Here is a 23,862-nt window from a genome sequence, read left to right on the forward strand (position 1 = left end):
TGTTGAGACCTAAAATAACCTATATCATTTTTGAGAGATCACATTCCATTTGGATTTGGCACAACGATCTTGCTTGATGCCAAAACTCGTAGTGTACCCCAATTCATAGGTGCACCATAACATAACTTTAAAACTACTAATCTTGGCATTGAATCATCAATGCCATTAGCTTCAGGTGGGAGGGTGAACCCTAGTCACACCCTTGTTCCATCCATGGAGACCATCCATCGTCTGTGGTCACCTTGTACCAAGGAGTCTCCAAGGTGCTCTAAGTGCATTTCGAGGTTGATCTTTCAAGGGTCATAACTTGAAGCTCGTGAGGGATATTGATGAACTATCAAATGCTACAGAACGGTGATGCTGAGACCTAAAATAACATATCTCATTTTTGAGAGATCACATTCTGTTTGGATTCGGCACAGCAATCTCACTCGATGCCAAAACTCGCAATGTGCCTCAGTTCATAGGTGCACCACAGCGTAACTTTGAAATCGCTGATCTTGGCATCGAATCATTAGTTCCATTAGCTCTAGGCGGGCAGGTGAACCCTAGTGACACCCTTGTTCTAGCCATGGAAACCATCCATCGTCTATGGCCACCCCGTACTGAGGAGTCTCCAAGGTGCTCTAAGTGCGTTTCAAGGTCGATCTTCTGAGAGTCATAACTTGAAGCTCGTGAGGGCTATCGATGAACTCTCGAATGCTATAGGATGGTGATGCTAAGGCCTAAAATAACCTATCTCATTTTCAAGAGATCACATTCTTTTTGGATTTGACACAACGATCTCGCTCAATGCCAATACTCGCAGTGTGCCTCAGTTCATAGGTGAACCATAGCGTAACTTTGAAACTGCTGATCTTGGCATCGAATTAGTAGCGCCATTAGCTCTGAGTGGCTGGGTAGACCCTATTCACACCCTTGTTCTCACCATGGAGACCACCCATCGTCTGTGGCCACCTCGTACTGAGGAGTCTCCAAGGTGCTCTAAGTGCATTTCGAGGTCAATATTTCGAGGGTCATAACTCAGAGCTCATGAGGGCTATTGATGAACTATCCAATAAAGTCTCTTAAGTTGAGATATTTTGAAGTTATGTTGAAATTGAAAAGTTGTAGTATGAGGATAGTAACAAAGTGAAGTGCTAGTTATCAAAGATTATGAATCTATGAATGACTTGGTGGTTGGGAACAGAATCCATGGTTAGGAGTGGAGTCGTTAACTATGTTGAGATTAGATTTCGAAGCCAAGAGTTAGTTTCAAGGTTGAAGGTGGAGTTTAAAATCAGATTTGGGGTTATCTGAACCTTGTGTAACAGGTTAACAAGTGTGTTTATGTCATGATAGTACTTCAAATTATACATTGCATCCAAATTTGATAATAAAGGTTTTTAAAATGTTATTCAAAAATTATTACATTTGAATTGAATATAAAAAACATAATCAAAATTAATGATATTCCATAAACATGAACAATACACATGATCCATGATAAATTGAACAATACTAGATACTAAATTAATATGTATATCATTGTGCACATAAATGACAAAAATATATATCAAAATACATGTATCCATAGACAAAATTTTATACAAATATATATCAAATATCATGTATCCATAGACAAAGTACTCAAATATATATCAAAATACATAGATCCATATACAAAAATTGGTTGATCATGCCATCAGAATGTGTATAATAGCAATGTTTCTGTATACAATGTGGCATATGCCATCTCAAAATGTCTCATGATGCAACCTACGACAACTATACTATCATAGGGTGCTGGTGGATGATCAAAATGCAGCCTCTTTGCTGCACTAGGTGGATCTAATGCCTCCTACATAAACAAAAAAGGAAAACCCAAAGTTAGACTACTAAATTTATATGATTCTTTGTATCTAACATTGAATTACTCAAATGCATAATGATCTCTTTTGTAATGAAGATTTATACTATCAAAATTTCATAATAAATACTTCTCTCATCGACCTCCTACACCGGTCAGGAGTCCTCTCGTATGCCCTCGGCAATGCTTGTACCTCTCTGATTGTGGGTTGTATATGTTCAAATATGTTTGTCAGATGAATCTACAATTTAAACTATAACATTATAATTCATAGCATGCTAAATTTATAACATATTTAATCATGAATTCAAACTTCAACTTACTATTGTAGGCTCCTCCTCAGGAGAGAGTGGTCGCATCATCAAATCTACATAACTCTCCCGTCGGACCTCATGTACACTAGGAGTCTCCTATGAGATAAAAAATAGTAGTTGTTAATATCATGGAAATCAGTTTTGAATTTATTTATGAAGATAAGGATAATAAAAAATAAATGATACTTATACATACAATGGGGCTCTCAATGCGAATGGAAATCTCTGATGGTCTATGACGCGAAAGCTATACAGGCTCATCATCAGTAGCCATGCCCTATATATAATAAAGAATGTAATTAAATGGGATTACCACAAAAAATTTACAAGAATGCATCGATATTTAATCAAATAGAAAGCACCAAATTACCTTTCCTTTGTCAATGCGTGTTGGCTCACCCCCTGCACTTTGTCCCACTGGGACAGGTGGTACCTGCAAGATAAAAGAAAGATTAGCAACCATATATGCTACAATATCAAATAGAAAAAAATGCGAACACAACATAATGTACCATAGATGTCTCAAGGCCAAATGAAATGGCCGAGAGCATGGTATCATCAATCTATCTGAGCTCCTCCTCCGTCATCAACTAAACATGAATGAAGATCACATACATATAAAAGTCAATATGGCTTAAGAATTAAAATTACTCTATTATAAAAATTAACTCTAAATCGCATATGTCATAACAAAAAAATATATACACATACCGACACCGAAGGAGTCCATGCCTCTGCATTCCCCTCCTCTCTCCCATTAGGGTCTGTAGCCTCTGCGCATGTGTCTGATGTATCCTCGTCTAATACAAAATGATACTCAAGAAGATCACTTATGGGACCCTGGCAAATATTCTTGCACGTAATGCAAGTGTGAGGCACACAAACATGTGATGAGCTAGCCGATGATGAACTGGCACCAGCATCATCAACATGAGGAGGCAGGACTAACCTATCCTTAGATATCATTAGACTACTCAGCCTATGAATGGCTCTGATGGTCTGAGAGCTAGCCTTTGTCATAATATCTGGATGTTGCACTTGAGGAGGGAGGGAGATATCAGTGGGGGCGACAAAAGTGTTAGCTTTCTTCCGTTGGGAAGAGGGTCTATCTTGAGGAGCTCCTAGTCCTAAGCCCATGTTGGGCTTCATGCTTCAATAGTTCACTTTAAGTTTCAACACAAATTCTACATATAATTTTTTAAGGAAATAAAATGGTATGTCCAAATTGCCATGTGGAGGGATATCAAAGACCATCCACCAACGATCCCAAAATTTTGCACGTATGGTGTCATTTGTGCACCATTTAATTGGTAGTTTGGATTTTTTTGGGTCGACTAGTAAACCCATTTTCGGGTTCGCAAAAAGGCTAGCCAAATCATCTTTGGTTATGTTGAGGGCCGCAACCTCATCATAATCCAACCCATCATCAAACATCTCGTGCATTTCATCACGCCAATGAAGAGCGACATTTTGTTGGTTCATAAGGGTTTCAATGTTATCCACTATGGTGTTTAACGCAAATAACATAGGAGCCAATGCGGGTACATTATTATATATTCTATGCAAACCTCTCAACTCGGTGAGATTTTCATTTATCAAATCCTTGATTCGAGGAGGGTTTTAAGGGGGTAGAGGATCATTTGGTAGACGGTTTTGTTGGGGTACTGGATCATTTGGTGGGGAGTTACAAGGGATATTATTCCCTGCCTCAGTGTCATCATTCTAATCAGCCATTCCTATTGAATTGCAAAACGTAATATATATTTAAAAAAAACTTTAATTTTAACCATTTTTTTCAAAAAAACCCTAGATTCAACTAAAACAAGCAAAATCATCCTAAAATCTATTGAATTTAGGTTTAAAATGAGTTAGAAAAAAAAAACATGCCTTAATATCTAATATCCGATCGCTCTTGCAATACTAGCCCCAAATTAACATAATAAGAGGGCCCACGGGTCTATGTTTTTATTTTATGTTATGCACAGGTATCGGATATCCGATATGCCCACAATATTATATATTAATTATAACATATAATATCTTACATTTTTATTATTATATTATATTTTATATATAATATATTACATTATATTATATTTTATATATATTATATTACATTACTATATATTATAATATAAAATATTATATTATATTATTATAATATAATATATTATTATATTATATTATTATAATAATATATTAGTATATTATTATAATATAATATTATTATATTATTATATAATAATATTATTATTATATTATATTATTATAATGTATTATATTATATTATTATAATTTATAATATATTATACTTTTTTATTATATATTATATTATAATATATTACTTTTTTATTATTATATTATATTTTATATATATTATATTACATTACTATATATTATAATATTAAATATTAAATTCTATTATTATAATATAATACATTATAATATTATTATAATATAATATTATTATTATAGTATAATATTATATGATTATAATAAAATAATAATAATATTATATTATATAATATTAGATAATATATTATACTATTATAATATAATATTTTTATATTATTATAATATAATAATATTATTATTATATTATAGTATAATAATTATAATAATTATATTGTTATAATATTATTACGCTAATTATCGAATATTTGATATGTGATCGGATAATCAGATATCTGATAAGGCTCAGCCTTACCTTCCACATTTGGTACCTATATAGGTGACAAAAAGTTAGAGCGGATTTTGAAGCACTTTTAGATGTCTTCAAACTCTATTTTTTTCACATCGCCACTTTTTGGCACACCATGATCTTGCACATACCCACATCATCTTTATTAGGATGTGACTTCATTAAACCCATATTAAGTCACTTATTCTCATCAATGTTTAACATATTTAATATCCTTTAAGGTAATTTTTTTCAACACAGTTCATGTCAAATTGGTTCTCTTAGGTTTTATCAATGATCTCTTATCAAACATCTCATCAATTGCATATTCATATGTGTTGGTTAATAGGCTTGTCTTTTCTTAATATCTTAAAAATGACTCTTAAATGCCCCTAAAAAAAAAGACAAAACCAAAACCAATTGTTATTCACTTGTAATGATACTTGCAAGTGCTCTCTAAATTATGATATTAAGGTACAACTCCCTTCATTAGGTGTTTTCTAGATATGGATTTAACTAGAAATAAATAAAGACAACTAATATATGTGCTTAGCCATCACATAAATGAAAACAATGGATTTTATAAACAAGAGGATACTGGTGTAAAAGACACAAAAATCCTTGTCCAAATACCCACAACAAAGAGGGAAAATATTAGATAATTTGTTTTTAGATGTATGAATGAAAGAAATCAAAGTCTCTACAACAAACATACACATAATTGAAATGCACAAGAAAGAATTGTAAGAATGACTAGAATGACTCACATGCCAAACTGTAGTGAAACAAACTACACACGGACGCATATTGAAATATGTTTCTTTCTTTCTTAGAATGAAAATAAAATGATTCAAATATCATTTATTGCATGTACAATGCTTATGCCCCAAAAAAGAAGAATACATTCTTCTTTTTCCCTCTTTACAATAAAATATTAGAAAAATCCCCTTGTCAAATGTTTTCCACCCAAGCAAGAAAGAATTGAACAGATAAGATCTTTTTAAATAATTTACAATAATTAATATCCCTTTATTTTTTGGTTTCTTGTAACTGATTCTTGAAATCATTACTTAAATAAACTTTGAAACCCCTTTCACTTCTCGTGAGATTGTTTCTTTCAAATTAGTTTAAAAATATATATAATGTTTTAAACTATTGCTCTCAAACTAATATAAAATGTTTTTAAAATGTTTTAAATTAGTGTGCATAAATGATTGAGAAAATTTTAATTGCACTAGTAGCAACATTTTCTTAAATTCACAATGAGCTAACTAGGTGTCTTGGGGTCGTAAAAATTTGTGAGCAGTTATGATAATTAAATTTACAGATGAGGTTTCAACCATTTTTTGGATAGCTTGCCAAATTAGGGTACTTCTTTTGTATATTGACATTGCCAACCAAATTGGTGGATTAAAATACATTAAAATAATATGGCATATGCCCCAACTGATAATGTAATTGATGATGTTATGAATGTATGTAAAAGAGTCATATCATTTGTTATGTTGTTATTGATGTCAAAGTCTTAGTTGGCTAGACATTATACTAACTCAATAGAGTGCTATATCAAGTTGATTGATGAAGAGGATTTGAAGAAAGTATGTTGAAGATGGAGTTGATAAGTATGGTATCTAATGAGGACTTGAATAAGTTGGATAGTGATAATGTAATGTTGGTTTGATTTCTTTACAATCATGAAATGTTGTAATGTATTGAGCTATACAAGCTAAATTGAGTGATAAGGTTAAAGAAGGAAGACAATATTCGTCAAGTAACTTCAATGTTCACTGAGCAGCTGGAAAAGTAAAGTTGGAAGCTCAATATTTCTCAAGTAATTTCAGTATTAATTGAGTGTAATATTACTCGAGTGAAGTATTATTTTCACTAAGTAATAGTAAGAAGAACAAATTTGAAAAGATGGAATGAAAGGCCAACTTTTGATGAAATTCAAGAATGTTTGAGAAGTTCAAAGGCACGAATCAAAGTTTGTTACAAGACCAACGAATGGGAAAATGAAAAGAAGATATGATGGTGGAGATTGAAAAAGGATAAGGATGGACACAAAGTTCTATGAAAGTTGTAGACTCATTGCATTTGGTATGAATCTGAGATCGACGATCATGATAAGCGGCATTAATTGGAAGAATCTAGAAGAACCAAGACTACTATTTAAGGAGATGTTGGACAAGTTTTTTGGTTGCTAATTTTGTTACTGGTTGGATGGTGATTGAGTGCTAAAGAAAAAAGATCTAAGAGTGAAGTTAATGTATCGAAAAGTTGAGTCAAGTGAACTGAGAAGATTTGAAGGAAGAAAGAGAGGAGTGAATCATCCAGTCATGAGAAAAAATTAAAGATATTAGAGGATAGAGATCAGAAAGAGACTAAGCATAAAGGAGATTTGCACAAGCAAGGTAGTGGTATACCTAACATATCATTTGGATTGTTACTTTCTAGCTATTGTAGCAAAAAACATCTTAACCAAGTGGACCTAATAAGTCTATGAAATTCTATATGGTAACATTGATTAGTGATGTTTATACGTTCTCTAGAGCAAGCCAATATTTAGACAAGATCAAGGAGTGATAATGTCTAGATGATCTTTTAGTGTAAATCATCTAACAAGATCATATTAAAAATGTGTATGTAAACCTTTCACAAGATTGGATCCTAGCAAAGCTCACTTCAGAAGAGTGAAAATTTTGGGTTTTCAACCCCAATTGGTTTTTCCCTTTATAGGGTTTCCACATTACAAATCTTGGTATCAAATGTGTGAATGTTGTTATGTTGCAAGTTGATTTACTTGTTATTTTCATTTTACTGCAACTTGGTAACAACTAAGTTAATAATAAATAATAACTAAGTTGTATTGTTGTTAGTAGGTTATATTAAAACATTGAATAATTAATTTGGAGTAAAGTGATTGAGTGAGTTAATTGATAAGTTTAATGAGTTATATACTAAGTGAATTCTTATGATGATTATGAAGTTTATTTGGTACTAAAATTGTTTGAAGGGACTCTAGGATAAGTGAACATAACTAATTCCCCACCCCCCTATTTATCTAACAATATGAGCTCATATGGTCATCAAATTATATCAAAGAGAGGTGAGTTGTCCTTAGATTTAAATAGTGTGTAATTCTTTGTCGGATGTGTTTTTGGACTAACAAATATGTGTACATAAATTGGTTAGCATGTTGACCCTTTGAACATTTGAACTATACAATTCAAATGAAAGGTTCAAAATTACACAATTTTCCCATAATCATTCTCTTTTATTAATCACTTTTTCCTTTACATTCTTATGTGTGTTGAGCCATTGAAATTTAGAAAATTTGAACCTTTGAACTTTTTGAATCTTTTGACCTATGGGGTTCAGTCTGAAGGTTTAGAAATATGTACTAAGAAAACTATAAAGACTGAAGTCATGAGAGTCTTCAACAAAAAATTATGACTTGGGGAAGTAATATCTTTTAAATTTGTCAAGTTCAAAAACCAGGGTAACAACATTGAACATCATCTACATTATTGATCTATCATCACATCAATCTCCTAATTACATATAAGAAAATATATTATTTCAATTAATGTGTTGCTTGTACCTCAGTTGAAAGAGGAGTAAATGTAATCACCTAAAATTGGTCTAGACAAAGCAATTACCCTAGATGTTAATTAATGGACCTAAATCCTAGCTAAGGTGATCAAATCAAGAAAACTCATGCATAATTGTGTAATTAAATTAAATCAATTTAATTACATAATTAATCAATCATTGGTTATCCATGGTCTTAAATCCAAAGTCCTAATTAATTAATTATCTTAAGGAATTTAATCAAATTTAAAATAAAATTAATCTAATGACTAAGAAATTAATTAGTTTGATTTAATTAATTATCGTATTAACCACACAACTCATGAAAGAACAAACAACTTGAAGTCAATAAATGAGCTTCAAGTACAAAGATCACTCAAGGTCTTAATATTAATTGTCCATCATAGATACATCTCAACTATCTAATTTGAATTTAAACATGTCCCTTCAAGAGGAGATCTATACAATCAACCTTCGTCAAGTCATGTTTCATCTAGATCAGTTATATAGGAATTGTTGCCAATTTCAATTTATAACTTGCATTTATCATGTTCTATCAATATCTCAACTTAATTATATTTAGATTAATTGTGCTAATAGAAAATTCAATCATGTAAGAAAAATTGCATTGAATTCATATTAACTTATCACAATATTTAGATCATTATTCTAGCTACATCAAACATCTTTTTGCATTCATTGTAGGATCATTAGCATCACCTAGATCAAGTGCACATTATCATCTCAATTTCATCTCACAATTGCATATTTAGGTGCATTTTGATATTTGAATCTTCTATTTTGTGATTGTCAATTATATTAGATTATAATTGAAAATTGAGAGAAAAGTTAATAATTTGATTGAACCATTGCAACTAGGAAGCAATGAGTTTCTCTTCATTGGTTCTAGTTCTATTTTACTTTGTTTGATTTTTTGGACTAACCAATCCAATCAATGTCTCATTGAAGTGTTTGTGTTGTAGGAATATAGACATATTTTTGTGCACACATAAACCAAGGGTAATTTTACTTTTTTGAAGTTTGAATTTTGAAGTTTTCTTTATAGTCATCAATGGTGAAAATGGCTTGGACTAGTTTTTCCCTAATTGTGTATTTGGTATAAAGTTTGATTTTGTAATTTTCTTGAATGATGATAATGTGGAGTAATGTATTTAATAATTTAAATTTTATTTGTGAGAGGATTCAAGTTTATTGTCATGCCCAAAACTTGAAGGCAAAAACACACACACAATTTTTTTTTTTTTTTTAATAATTTAACATGCCCTAGATTTGAAATGATTGATAATAGTTTTAGTACAGGTTCTTTACTTTACGTCCTAAGGTTATAAACATGAGGGCGATTACAACATTACGATTTTGAAACTTTTGTTATTAGATTGATATCGATCTTGAGTTATGCTATTTAAGAATTAAACATATCAAAAGATACCAACAATGCAAGTTACTCTTAACTTTTGGCTAAATGATAAAGGAAACAATCCAACATACTCTATTTGTTTATCATATGCTAACGTAATGGAACAAGATAATAGTTTCATAATGAGTTTGCTAAAACCTTAAATGTTTAAAAATTTATACTAAATATACTAAAACGGATAACCTAAAACCAACTCAAAATTACACAACATAGTTATCAACTAACTTAATAATTAAAAGATTTAAAATAATTTCAACGTTAACTTAAAACTCTATTAAATTAAACTATGTACACTTTAACAGATTAAAGTTTCATTCTAAACTAACTATATAACTAAGTGGTTATAAATTAACTTCATATGTAATGCTAACTTAAGACTTGATTTAAAAAAAATTCTCTTTACAACTTTAAACTAAAACAACCTAAAGACACAACCATCTAATAAATACTAAATTATCTATACTAAAACATATTCTAAAATGCTAACTACAAATATAAAATACATAAATAAAATAATATGTATAAAATGATATTAATAAAGAGACTAAAACCAAGGAATTAAATAAACTAACCTACACCTAAACACAATTAACTCTACCCTACTAACTCTAGTCTATCCTAATCCTAGCTATACTACCCTAACCACTAATCATAACACTAGCTTATGTGACAGGTCGATTTGACCCCTCCCTACACCTCACCCTAGGCCCCACGCAACCCCAAGCCTGCACATCAGGAAGAAGGTACGCAGAGGGGATGAGGTCTGAAGTTTTTAAACAAACATTCTCTAGGACATTAATACTACTCCCAAGCTAGGCCAGCGTCCAAGCATTAATGTCATGTGTTGACATTGATCTCTCCTCCCAACGTTTCCACGTAGCCCAAGGAAGGGGAACGCAATCCCAAGGGTGTGCACGTGATCATAGATGAGCAAGGGAAAAAAAAAATTTGAAATAAAAGTGACCACCACCATACCCTTTTCAACATAAATGCCACTGATCCAACTTGGCCGCTAGGATGGGAGAAGGATGGGGATGGGACAAGGTGGCAGGGTGATGTCACCCACCCATCCCATCCACTATGACATGAGGCAGACATTAAAGAGCTTGTTAAAGGCAAGCTTAAACTGACGTGCAAGGCCAAGGAGGCAATAAAAAAACATAAAGTTTTATAGGTGAAGAGGAGATATTTAGATATTGGCTTTATTTAAGAAAAGTATATATATATATATTCAGAATTATGTACCAAAGAGATTTACATAATATTTATCTAGTTTCTTTATTCACTAAGGAAGGAATCTGAGCAAGAATATGCTCTGTGGCTTGGAAGCAATGAATTCTTTTTCCCCATGCATTTTCCAGAGAGTTTTTACTCCTGGGAGTGCATATTTTTTTTTTTGAAAGCAAAAATTTTGACAAGGCATGATCATGCTATTTTAAGCATTTCATTCATGTTGCTAAGGATTTGAATAAATCTATTATTAACATGTTTCCTTAATACAAGTATTCCAATGCAAAGGAGTACATTAGGTAAAGTCTCTCAATCTCTAGTTAAACATGTATGTTTAATATTAATTCTTCAAGGACATGGTATGAGTTCTATGTTCTGATTATTATTATTATGGATTTCAAGAATACAACCTCTCAGTCCAATTGATCATATTTGAAGAACTTAGAAGGTGAATGATACTATGCATATAATAAAAGAAAAGGTGGTGGATTATTCTCATTCAAATTTGATTGTAACCACCATGAAATTTATCAAGGAATGAACTATCTTTGATTTCGTAATATATGGTTTTGCTCTTGATTGATCTCATCATAATACTTATACATCAAAATTGAAACTCACTATATCAATTCAACTCTTCATTATCGTAATTAAAACTTGGACATTCATAAATCAAGACATTATTTATGATTCTATTTTCCCATATATATATATATATATATATGCAAATTGATTTATTCTCTTTTGATGAGCACTCATACAACTGAACGTTATGAACAAATATTAAGAGAACCAAATACACTCATCCATTACTTTATTGGCTAACCTGATTCAAGGGCTCAGTCGAGAAAGAATCAGGAAGAAAACCCGGCTTCGTTGCCATATACAATAAGGATTAAAATTACAACTTACAATAGGATCTCAATCCCAATTACAACAATTTTATCCAATTTTCTTCATGGTCATCATCAAGAATTTTGTAATGTTTTCTGAATCTCATTTCAAGAGCCATGGAAGAAACCAATAACTGATCGGGTGACAATCAAGCATAACCAAAGGAACATCAAGCATGCATAATCATACATGGTTTACACAATAAGATTCACAGTGAATCAAGACTAGGGAGAGGTGGATTCTTCCAACTGGAGAAGTCAAGCACAACACCAATTCAGATGCCCAATCGGGGCCAATAACCAAGAACTTCCATTCTTCCATTTTAACTTGCCATACTCATACCAGGTTTGTGCTGACGGGTAGAGGCCCATAACACCCTACCCTTTATCCCTCTTCTCATCCTGAGAAGAGACTCTACACAGGTTGGAGTCCAACTAAACATACCTCTCCCAAAATTGGTCACTTCTACCCTCTCCTAGGGTGAGTAATACCAAAACACCCATGCAAGGAAACTCAAAATTGCAAACATAAACAAGAAAGGAAAACAACCAAAATAACAAGGTTTACAAATCTTCCCAACATACCCACAACCATACAACAGTAAAACAACAACAAGGTAACAAGAACATGAAACAAAACATAAAAACTGAATAAGGGAGATGGGAGTTTCCTACCTTCTCAAAGAGGTAATGGCAATGAACAAATTTGAGTAGAGTATCCCTCCTTCCTTCAAGCTTCAAGAAATCTTCTCTAAATGTAGAGATTGGTTAACCAAACCACTAGACCAAGGAAGGCCTCTAATAAGCCTCCAACTCAACCACCCAAAAAGAGCAATAACTATCTCCACTCACTTAGCCACTCTAGAAACTCCCAACACAACCTACACCATGGTTAAACCCTAAAAGGAGGTGGGGTAAGACAACTCATGACAACTACTTGCAATTTTCGCACAAAGGCAAAAAGGGACTTTTTGAGTGCCCTCGAAAGTCAAAGCTAGGGGCTTAGGGGTTGGAAAAGACCCCTAACCCATACCCACACCCATAGGTTAGAAAAAAAACATGTTTTAAAGCCTTAGGGAAGAGGTTAGAGACAAAATAAAATATAGAAATAAAATAGGTCCATCTAACAACTCTAACTAGCAAATCTAGCCCTAAATCGAATTAGGGATGACTAACCCTCATTAAGAATCTAATAGAAAATTGACACTAACTTGAAACCAAAGGTTAAACAATTAACCCTAACCAGCATACCGAAGCACATAACATTTTACGAGTGTCAAGCGACACTGAAAGAACATAATTACGAACAATAGGGTTTCCAAATTTTAGCACATGAAGATCAGTTTTGTTCCTCCGTAGGGTTTCTCGGCTAAATATCTGCACACTCATTGCACACATCAGTAGTCCTGAAAATCACATGTATATAAACGTATATGTATCAAAAAATTTCATAAATTAAAACATGCATCAAATAAGAGTTTCTTCATCCTACATAATTCTTAACCATTGAAATATCTTGAATCAAATCTCAATCTTACTGATTTCGTCAACATACATATACATGATCATTAAATGACAATCATCAAATATATCTGGAAATAACATCACACAACATGAAATAATAAAATATGTTCTAAGCATCCGATAATGTCTCGACATCTCGAGTCGCGGATAACAAAAATAGTAGTAATGTATCACTATGCTATGATGGGTCAGGGCGAGGCCTCACATTTATCTTCTATTTGAGCCATGTGAGCATGCTCCCATGCATATGCTTTATCTTTGTTTTATGGCTTTTTACTCCATTGTTTGAGTTTGCAATCATGAATGGTTGGATGTTGTTGTTAATACCACCTCTCTAGCATAGAGTATTATGCTTACTTAAGATCCCCACACTCTTGGTTGAGGTCAATTGAGTGCTCCTCATTTTACAAAGGAAGTCAAATCCTCTAAGTCTTTTGTGGCTTTATGTTTATAGCCCTTGCATTTGATACATTTATTGATTTGTCACATGCTTGGTTGAGTTCACTTTTGATATGTGGGTGAATGGTATTGAGATTACATCTTTGAGCATAGTTGAGCTATGTCTATGTGGCAAGATCTTGAGAGACATGTGCTCTTGGTTTGAGACTCGTTGAGCTTATTTTACTTGCTTCTTCACATTTTACAATTTGGATCCTTTTATTGCCTTATGATTTGATTACATTTAGTTTTTGGAATTGTTTTTACCTCATCATTAAATGAGATTATCGTTTGGTGTTGAAGTAGTGGAGTGGAGCAGCTCTCCAAGTTGGGTTGCTACACAAAGTGGTATCAATGGTAATCCTTGGGAAGTTCTTGCTAAGAACTAGTAATGTAAACAAATACATAGGCTAAAACATAATAACAAGATTAAAATAACATGATTATTGTGATTGTTTAAGCGACATTGAGTTGGTATTCATAGTTGTCTTAGTGACATTGAGTCAACATCGATGTGACTAATTATGGATGTTGGGTTAGCATAGTTGTGGTCATTTGCAGATGTTGAATTAGCATAGTAGAGACCCTTGATGAGAGAAGGGTTGCTTGAAACCTCATAGGCAATTATATGTCATGTGATGACACTCCATTCTTGAGTCTTTGAACTAAATCATTGTTTAGATGTGAATAGTGACCTTGGTGATCTTTTATATTTGTATCTTTAGTCTTCAGTGATTGCATTGGGATTTTTACTCCATCCCTTGATTGTTGCCCTTGTTTAGCATGTATGTAAGCTTAATTCATGTGTTTGTATTATGTTTTCTTGGACCAAATGTCTGTCTCCATGATCATGGTGGGGTGGGTCTGAAAGTCCACATGGTCAAGTGGTGTGACACACCAGTGTTGGGGAATAGTGTATAGATGGCAGACTAGATTCAGTGATGTAGTACCAAACATGATGTGTTCTGAACTATCCTTATGCATTTACTTTCAATGAATATACTCTTATGTCATCATGCTTAATATTTTAGTGCATTTCCATTTATATTGATCATATCGAGTAAATTTGGCTTTGATATTTTGTATTTAGTACACCCTCTTGTGGAGATTTGTATTTGGATATACATTGGTATCAACACTTTGCTTTTAGCAATTTTCTATGTTTCTAGAGTTCCTGCACAAATTCTGTCCACTCCTATGCATTCATCCATTTCTCCTATGCATATGGTCACTTTTGTTGCACATTTGGGCTTTACTATCGCACATCTATCTTCTATGCTCCTATGTATTCATGATAGTTTGCAAATGCCTTGGGTCTAGATGTAAATTAGTTTACATTTTGGATACCCGTTAGTCTCATTATGTTTTAGTTATATTCATAGTTCGTAATTGATCATGCCAGGTTTACATTTCATTTGGTGCTTTAAAATGAACCTTTTCTTTATCAAATTTTAAGGATGGATATGGTATCCTCAACTTTGAGTTGTGGATTGATGTTTCTCTTGGTCTCGTGTAACTCACTGAGCATCACTTGACCCTCACAAGGCACATCATGGAATGTGATATTCATTTTTGTGGAGTGTTTTGGGTTTTCATAGAACCCTTGGAAGTACTTACAAACTTTTGCTTGTACACAATCATTGTCTTTATTATCCTTGCTTAAGCAGTTTAACTTATGTTTATGCACTTATGTTATTGATGTTGTGCAAATATGTTTTAGAAGTATTAGTGCATATTTTCCGAGTATTCCTTGGCAAGACATTACAAGAGTAGCCATAGAAGTGAGGAGTTATAGCCAAGTGTGAGGACATATAGTCTCTCCAATTTTTCCTAAGAAAATGAAAGAGAAAATTGTAAAATCTGATAATTTCCAATTTATCTAAATATACAATTTTCAATTATTATTTTAATAAGCATGCATTCACAACTATTATGAATAAGCAGGATTTTGTTTTTCGATGAAATATAGTTATGTCTCTATTTATGATCACATCTAATAGAAAAGACTTGCCCGACTTTAACAACATTGTATTTATAAAGTATGTTACTTTTTATTAATGTAAGTATTTTTTAAATGACCTAACTTATTCAAAATCAGAAAATTTTGGTCTACCATGTCCTAGAAAATTCTAATTTGCGAAAAATAGTTATAATAGCTCATGTCTGATGAAAAATAAATAAACTGAATCCTTCCGAAATCAACGCCGAATACATTTGACCAATGTGATAACAGTTTCAGCCCCTTGAAGCTTTGACCAAGAATGTAATGGTGACCAAGTCCATAAAATTCTCCACGACCACGTACACAAAGCGTTGAGGAAACAAAGAATGTCTATTTTCGTAGAATGAATTGAAATAATTGTTTAGACAGCTCTCGTAGATGTCTGTTTAAGATAGCAATAGGTGGTCATTTTTCGATTTTCATTTGCTTCTGCTATATGATTATGGCAGGGATTTCCTGCAAATGGTTTATGTCTTGGAATTTTGTGTATTTGAACTTCAAAGATTATGCAATGGTAATATTGTTTAAGAATCACAGGATTTAAAGCAAGGTAAAGTTTTTCAAAGGTAGCAGAAGAAATTTATTTAATTTTATGAGGAGTTCCATTTGTTTTTTATGGTAAAACTCGGACCAACCACTTTGGGTCTCATAAAGTTTATTTCGTGCTGGCCTTTTGTGAATCCACAACACAGGCCAACAATTAGTTCCGCAAGACAAAGTCCCAGATCAGAGCTGAATCTCAATAATGACACGCAGAAAAAATATAATGTTATTTTTTATGGGCAAGAAAGACCAAAATACCATCTGAAATTACTGTGTTAAAACTTGAAATTTTTGTACACTTGCAGTTTTGTGCCAACACTGGTTGGAGTAAATCTTCTTCGAAGAGAAGAAAAGTAATGTACTCTCAAATATCCAGAGGGAACTTCATTTCCTTGTTGTTAGTTGTATGGTGTATGCAGACTTAACTTGCGAGCAAACATAGTCCTAAACTCATCGATTTGTAGAATAGAACAGTTTCAAAATACTGTCTCTATGAGATAAATTGGACGTCTTGCAGCCATATTGCATTAAAAAGAGAGAGAGAGAGAGAAATAAGTGCCCCGTTCAATGATAATGGTATTCCCAAGTGAAGAAACTATTCATCCAAAAAAGAAGAGTTTGTTATATTAATATTTCCAACTGCTGAAGATTCTTACATGTGTTTTTAGGTACCAATTGGTTAGAGTGCAGAAGTGGAATGGGTTTTTCACATCGTTACTAAAATCCATTGAGATGAGTTGATCCCATCGATTAATAAGGATGGACCTCTACAAGTTTGAGTCGTATAACCTTGCCTTATAGCATTGTAGTATAATATCTAACTCTACATGCTCTTGAATTCTTTAAAGAGTGCTCAGAAATGTAAGGTGTAAATCTATACATATATTTGGAAATCAAGTGTTACATATATTCAATTCATAAGGCTGACAACATGCTCCATGATAAAAATATATATATATATGAGTTGATCTACAAGTATCCACGAATGTATTCAACTCGTGACGGATGCTTGAGTTTCAACATTGCTTTTACTTCATATTTGCGGACCATTTCTCTTGAAATGTTAAGATTTCTTGCAATCTCCCCAAGAGATCTCTTTCCTCGTCCATCTAGTCCAAACCTTTGCCTAATCACTAGGCTCTCCTTGGGCTTTAAGGAATCAAGCTGCATTACAGGAAAAAACCATTACTTGAAACATCAATGTGAATATCTCATACACTGAGAAAGATCTGCTAAAGACACCAATACATAGATGAATGAAATGCACTTATTTTGCATCTTTACTTCCTACACCGCAGATGAATCAAACTTTTGCACCCTTTTGACAGAATACTGAACGAGAAACTACACCTAATGTTGCTAGGTTTATAGAAATGGCTATGTAAAAATGGAGCCCTCGTGTAACCATTGAATAAATTTTCTCTGGAGATAGCAAGAAAAGAATTCAGCACTATAGCATTTCTAACTTGTACATATGAAAATGGATCTATTTTCATCAAAGTAATCAAGAAACCTTTCAAAAATCAGCACAAAATAGTACATGAGAGAAGATGTGCTTACAACATCATCCAAGCCAAATCTGAGAAGTGCTTGAGGTTTTATTGTTGAGTATGACTCATCTTGTGGGTATGGTACAGTGTTAGCTCGACCACAATCATCATAAGACAAAGGCTTCTTGCATGCCCTGACAACATCATTGTATCTTTCTCTATCCAAGCCCATTTGTGACCTTGTTTCTTCAGCAGTAGGAGCCCGCCCAAGTTTCAGCAATAATTCTAACATCGTTCTTTTTCTTTCAAGTTTGAGCTGTTGCATTAAAATCACCATGTCAAAAAGGCCCCCAGACTACCAAGTGTTAAATACAAATTGACAAGTGAGTGTGAAAAATAAACTTACTGCTGAAACTACAAAAGGTATGCGCACAATGTTAGAAAGTGTCATAGCCCGCAGAATGGCATGACGAATCCAATACATTGCATAAGTGGACAATCTAAAACCTTTATTGGGCTCAAATCTGTCCACTGCAATTGTCAAACCCTTCATCCCTTCTATGCATGCATCCTCAAAACCTAAACTTGATCCCTTAATGTTGTACTTGTTAATCTCAAAGAGCACCAATCTTAAGTTATGCTGCAAGAGAAACAATGAAAATAAAAAACACAAACATTCCAGTTAACATGGAAGTGTCTATCTAAAGTTAAACCCTTCGTTATTAACCAGGGACTATACTATGATAGATGTGGTAGAACCTGGTCACATACAGCGACATTTATTTTATTATTTGCATGGAGGTTAATTGGATAAGAGGATATCTATATGGCCATATTATATCACACTTATTGCAAATAAATCTCATCATCATTTTGAATTACATGGCCAAATATCTTGCCTGAATCAGCTTGTTTCTTGCAGCTCGGCCTGCTTCCATATGTCTCTTGAATGTGTGAAGAGGTATCTCCAATTTTGCTGCCATTTCATTTTCTGTTGGCTCTCTTCCAAGAACTTTTTTAAGACTTCCTTTTATTTTTGAATAGGACTGCAAAACATAACAGGGAATGCTCAAATTATACAAAATCAAATTAGCTTCAGATAGAAAGAAATATTAATGTCCACAAATGACCAAATAGGAAATGGAACCAAAGCTTCAGCCTCTCACAATACAAAGAGTAAGTCAAGACAAGCTCAATTGTCCTAAAGAAACAAGTGTCTACAAGCTTATGTATGACATTGCGCAAACAAGAGGTTCTAACTAGCTAGGAGGGGTGCACAAAAAACGGTATTACTGCCTAGAAGAACAAATTTGTATCAAGAGAAAGGTGGTGGAGTAATAAATTTTAGTCTTAATTTAAATTACTTAAAATTTTGATGTCTACTACTGACCAGAAATGGCCAATGGCTGCACTAGATATATACGAACACATTCCTAAGTACAATACCAGAGCAATGAAAAAGAAGAGCTGAAGTGGAGCAGTAAACTATAAACCATAAAGCAATTCTAAATGGATAAGGAAGAGAAAAAAAGAACATCATAGAAAAAGAGTAAATGCTGAAAGCCAATCCAATCATCAGCATGCGTGAAACTGAACACTGAAAGAAACATGATATTCACCTTCATGGGCTTCATGAGATATGCAAGCCAATTGTGCTCTGCAGGAGAAAGAAGTTCCCGATACTCTAGTCTGTTCCAGTTTAAACCCATTGCGGGCATTGTATATGACTTAATCAGGTCATCAACTTCCTTGGACCAGAAATCAGGCTCTTCATTGGTAATATTTACATTTTTATCTCTCTGACTAGCAGCTTGATCTTTTCTTAGCATCCTATCTAACTTTTCTTTTGTTGACGCGATTCTCAAATCCAAGCTTAGCCGTTTCTTGCTTTCTTTAGTGCTCCCGGCTGAGCAAACAGTTTCATTGTTGAATGTGCTTTTAGATTTTTGCTCAGTAGCAGGAACAATTCCAACTTTATTTGGTTTGATAGAATCGGACATTGCATCTGCAACAAAGCCTTTGGATGATGTTTCATTGCCTGCATTTAGAACTAGACCCTTAGTCCTTGTCCTCTTGGTTTCAGATTTTCTGTTCCTGTCTGAAGTTTCAAAATTCAAGCCTGATATAGAAGCTTGACTGTCATTATAATTTTCTGCATTTAAATCCAAGCGTTTAGTCTTTCTTGTCTTAGCTTTTGATTTTCCAATTTTGTCCAGAGTATCAAGATTGGAATCTGAAAGAAAGGCTGGACTTTCCTTATAATTTACAGCACTTGAATCCAAGCTTTTAGTCTTCCTTCTTTTAGATTTTTTTTTTCCTATCTTGTCTGAAGTCTCAAAATTGGAATGTGAGACAGAGGGACTATCATTATAAATGTGTTCAAGTGTCACTGCAGCTTTGCCATAATCAATATTTGCACTTGGAATTGTGCAAGTCGAACCCTTGTCTGTGGTAGCATTTTTAACTCGGGATGATTTCCTACTCTTCTTAATTCCATTCTCTTTTTTTGATGAAATGTTTTCCTGATTTTCTATGGTAGAAATAGAATTTGATACAGTAAATATTGGGCAGCTTTGGAAGTTTTGACTTCGATTCTCTACCTTAGCAATCAAACCTGTTTTCTGGTTGCAAAGATTTCTGTACAGAGTATGGTGCAAGGAGAAGCTTCTGCCTGATGAAGCAAGACGATCAGAAAGAATGCCAGTTTTGACAGTTGTGATGCCAAATTGAGCTTTGTTCCCTGCAGTGGATATAGTCACTCCTCCCATGCCCTTATTGTTTTTTCTGAAAGTGGACTTCAGATTCTTCTTGTTTTTTCCAGTAACGTAACAATATATGCCAAATTCCTGCAAAATTTCCAAGTATGATCATAAAATTGGAGTAGCTCCATTACAAAATGTATGGGATTATTGAATATTCCTATAAACTTTCAGTATATTTGTATGATCATCTCTGAAAATCATGCTTCATTGTGATAGCTCTATAAACTTGGCTACCCTTGGCCTTTAAATCACATTGCATCTGTTCATAACTTCATACACATACCCAAAGATTGACATGACATATTTTAACAGAATATAGTCTGGTAGGTAGACATAGGTTCAAACTCCACTCAAGAGCCATGTTATTCATTATAAACTTATACCAGTAAATGAATAGCTAAAGTGGTTTCTGATGACTATTATAATGAATCTTCTACGTCTATTTTCACATGTTTTAAGCCTCTTTCATATACTGCCAAGGCACAACTTACTATACAAGCATATCCTGTCTGCATGCTTGGATTTATCGTCAAACATCAAACTATTAAGTCATATAAGCATGATGGTCAAAATAAGTGAACTTCAATAATTTTTTCACTGATCAACTTGATTTACAGAAACAGAAATCATCAATTTCCTACATAGGAGAAATTTTGTATTGCTTGCATGATTGATGATCAATTCCAAATAACAGCAGGAAAAGGACTGGCAGATAAAAATTCAAACAAGTATGGAGGAAAGAGACAATTAAGAAGAGTACCTTTCCAAAGAGACCCCATTTCTGGAATTCGACAATTCATTTGCGGTTAAAATAATGATAAGAGTTATCGTAATCAATCAAATTACTTTAGACTGTATACATAAGGAATGCACCCTCCATTTCCAGATCCCATAGTTCTGCAAGAGTTTACAACTCAGTTGACATTACAGATTCTAAACCTAAGCTACAATTAAAGGTATGACGAGTATGAGCAACATATTGCTAAAATTAGCTTTGCTAGCCCACTGGAAGTAGGAAGTTGCGCTTGGTAGGTGGTGTTCCTATTAGTAGGGGCTAGGGGAAAAGGCTTTCAAGCAACACCTAAATTCTAATAGAATCTTCCTCAGACAAGGGTTTATATAAGTTTGTGCTAGTTTGAAAAGAACTTATAGAGGATCATCTGCGGAGCTTGTTTTTGTGTCCCTATATATTGTTCTTCTGTCCTACTCGATTTCCTCTCTAGCTAAGCAACAAGGGCCTGTGTCAGGTCTCAGAATTTAGTTAGACCAATAATTATCATTTCTCTATTCGTAGATATGATTTGTTTTTTTCTTAATCAAATTTCCAACTACAGAGGAAACAAAACAGCAGACCTATGTAAGTATAAATTTGTCATAGGCTACAACTAACTTTTGATATATCTCTGGCTTTAGGAAATAATAGATTTATTTGAAAAGTAAAGTAAAGTATGCTAATGCTTATAGTAATTCACAACAGATTTGTTGTTGCAAGGATCAAAGAACATTTAGTGTCTGTCAATCTTGTAACAAAGTACAATATTCTGAAGAACAAACTGCAGCAAATTACTGATTCAAATCCAATCCTAACTGTGCATTCTTTAGCTGTTACCAAATTGGGTGGACAAAACCTTCTCAGCAATTAAGCAAAGGTGACATTTCAAGGGGCGATCATCCTGCAATTGGGTACACTCCCCAGGTCATTTGGATTGCCTGCTACTAAACATGGGTATTTATTTTCTGCTGGAAAGATTTTCAGCAGAAGAGTCCAAATTAACATTTGATCACTGGTTCTGATCAGCTCATAATCAAAATCAAACAGTACATGTCCTAAGTCCAGAAGGAGAATTCTGAGAAAGACAAGATGGAAAGTAGGGCGACCATAATTAGTAGGATCATGTCCTAAAGAACATGCATCAATATTTGATCCTTGATCCTCCTGAGCTCAGAATCATTTTCAAGTTTTATATGTCCTATTCCAAAAGGAAAACTCTGAGCCAAAATAAAACAGAAGTATGATGGCCATGACTAGTTGGACCAAGTTATCCAGTAAACCCTTCTTTATCCAAGGATGTCAACCGCCTCAAAGCCATGGATGAGCTGATTGTACTTGTTCCTTAACCTAATATACAACGTCATTTACAACTCCCAATGCCTGATTACATCAACCCCTTTCGAATGCCGCAACATACATTTCGTAATATATTCTTTAGTGAATTTACTGCATGCCAGTATCGAATCAACCTTCATAACCCATCTTTCATAGCTACTCTAGAAATGTAGATCACGAAGATTGACTCCAAAAACACACCCCTCGTTCTTTAAATGATGTCATAACATGAGAACATTATTTTTATTTGGAGGCATCTAATTCCTACGCATTGTTTCTGATTCCGGATCCGGATCAAACTCAATAATCCATTCATAATGAAAAAGTAGAAAGCAACAGAAGAGAAAAATGTTGGACCCTAAAGTTTGATCGATCAAGAGAAAAATAAAAATGAGACTACCAAATCCAGACACAATTACCCCACTTTTAATTAACCTAGTTTCAACAAGCGCCCAGAATTTCCCAATTCCAAGGTTAGACAGCTAAAAAGGCAGAAGAAGAAGAATTCTTCCAGACTATGAAGTAATCTCAACATGGAAGCGCTATAATCTTTGACAATTTACAACTAGTATGGAAATTATAGACGAAGATCTTGCAACCAGAAGATAAGCAGTCATACGAGGAGGAGGAGCACATAAAAATGTAGCACAGCTTACCTGAAAAAAGAAGACTCTTTCCCGCTCTGAAATCTCCGAGCTGAAGTAAAGATTACTGGTAAAACTCTGTCAGAAAGAATAAAAAACAAGATATAGACTGAGAATGCACATACCTAACGGCATTGTATGGGAGAGAAGGGAGAACTGGTTAAGTCACCTGGACTCATAGTGACCAAACACGTGTCTGTGGAATATCCACAAATCGAAAATGTTTTTGTGATCGAAGCCACAAAGATTTATTTTACGTGGCAAATCAAGCGTCAAGAGTATAGTGATGATGCTTCTACACAATCGTCTTCTTTTCTTCCTCATATCCAACTTGCCAAATTTCAATGTTTTTGGGGG

General features: G+C 33.6%; 1 protein-coding gene across 1 annotated transcript; it reads right to left on the reverse strand.

Moving 5' to 3' along the window:
- Positions 1-17,100: 17,100 nt before the first annotated feature.
- On the reverse strand, positions 17,101-23,616 carry LOC149548352 (RNA polymerase sigma factor sigE, chloroplastic/mitochondrial-like). The gene is made up of 6 exons (XM_089792425.1): positions 23,518-23,616; positions 19,612-20,838; positions 18,892-19,038; positions 18,399-18,632; positions 18,063-18,308; positions 17,101-17,666 (listed from the first exon to the last, which is right to left on the reverse strand). Exons 2-6 carry the CDS (start codon positions 20,758-20,760, stop codon positions 17,472-17,474), a joined length of 1,971 nt encoding a protein of 656 aa, XP_089648551.1. The 5' UTR covers positions 20,761-20,838; positions 23,518-23,616; the 3' UTR covers positions 17,101-17,471.
- Positions 23,617-23,862: the final 246 nt, after the last annotated feature.

Source organism: Cupressus sempervirens, chromosome 7, assembly GCF_028749045.1.
Source record: "Cupressus sempervirens isolate cs-2001-9-10 chromosome 7, ASM2874904v1, whole genome shotgun sequence".
Lineage (NCBI taxonomy): Eukaryota > Viridiplantae > Streptophyta > Pinopsida > Cupressales > Cupressaceae > Cupressus > Cupressus sempervirens.

What these genes read in the sequence shown, in the direction of transcription:
- LOC149548352 (XM_089792425.1), bottom strand. Translation starts at nt 20,760, where the DNA reads ATGGGAGGAGTGACTATATCCACTGCAGGGAACAAAGCTCAATTTGGC. An exon ending in TACCTTTTGTAGTTTCAGCA is followed by an intron (nt 18,309 to 18,398) that starts GTAAGTTTATTT and finishes TTAATGCAACAG; the next exon opens with CTCAAACTTGAAAGAAAAAG. An exon ending in GATTTGGCTTGGATGATGTT is followed by an intron (nt 17,667 to 18,062) that starts GTAAGCACATCT and finishes CCTGTAATGCAG; the next exon opens with CTTGATTCCTTAAAGCCCAA.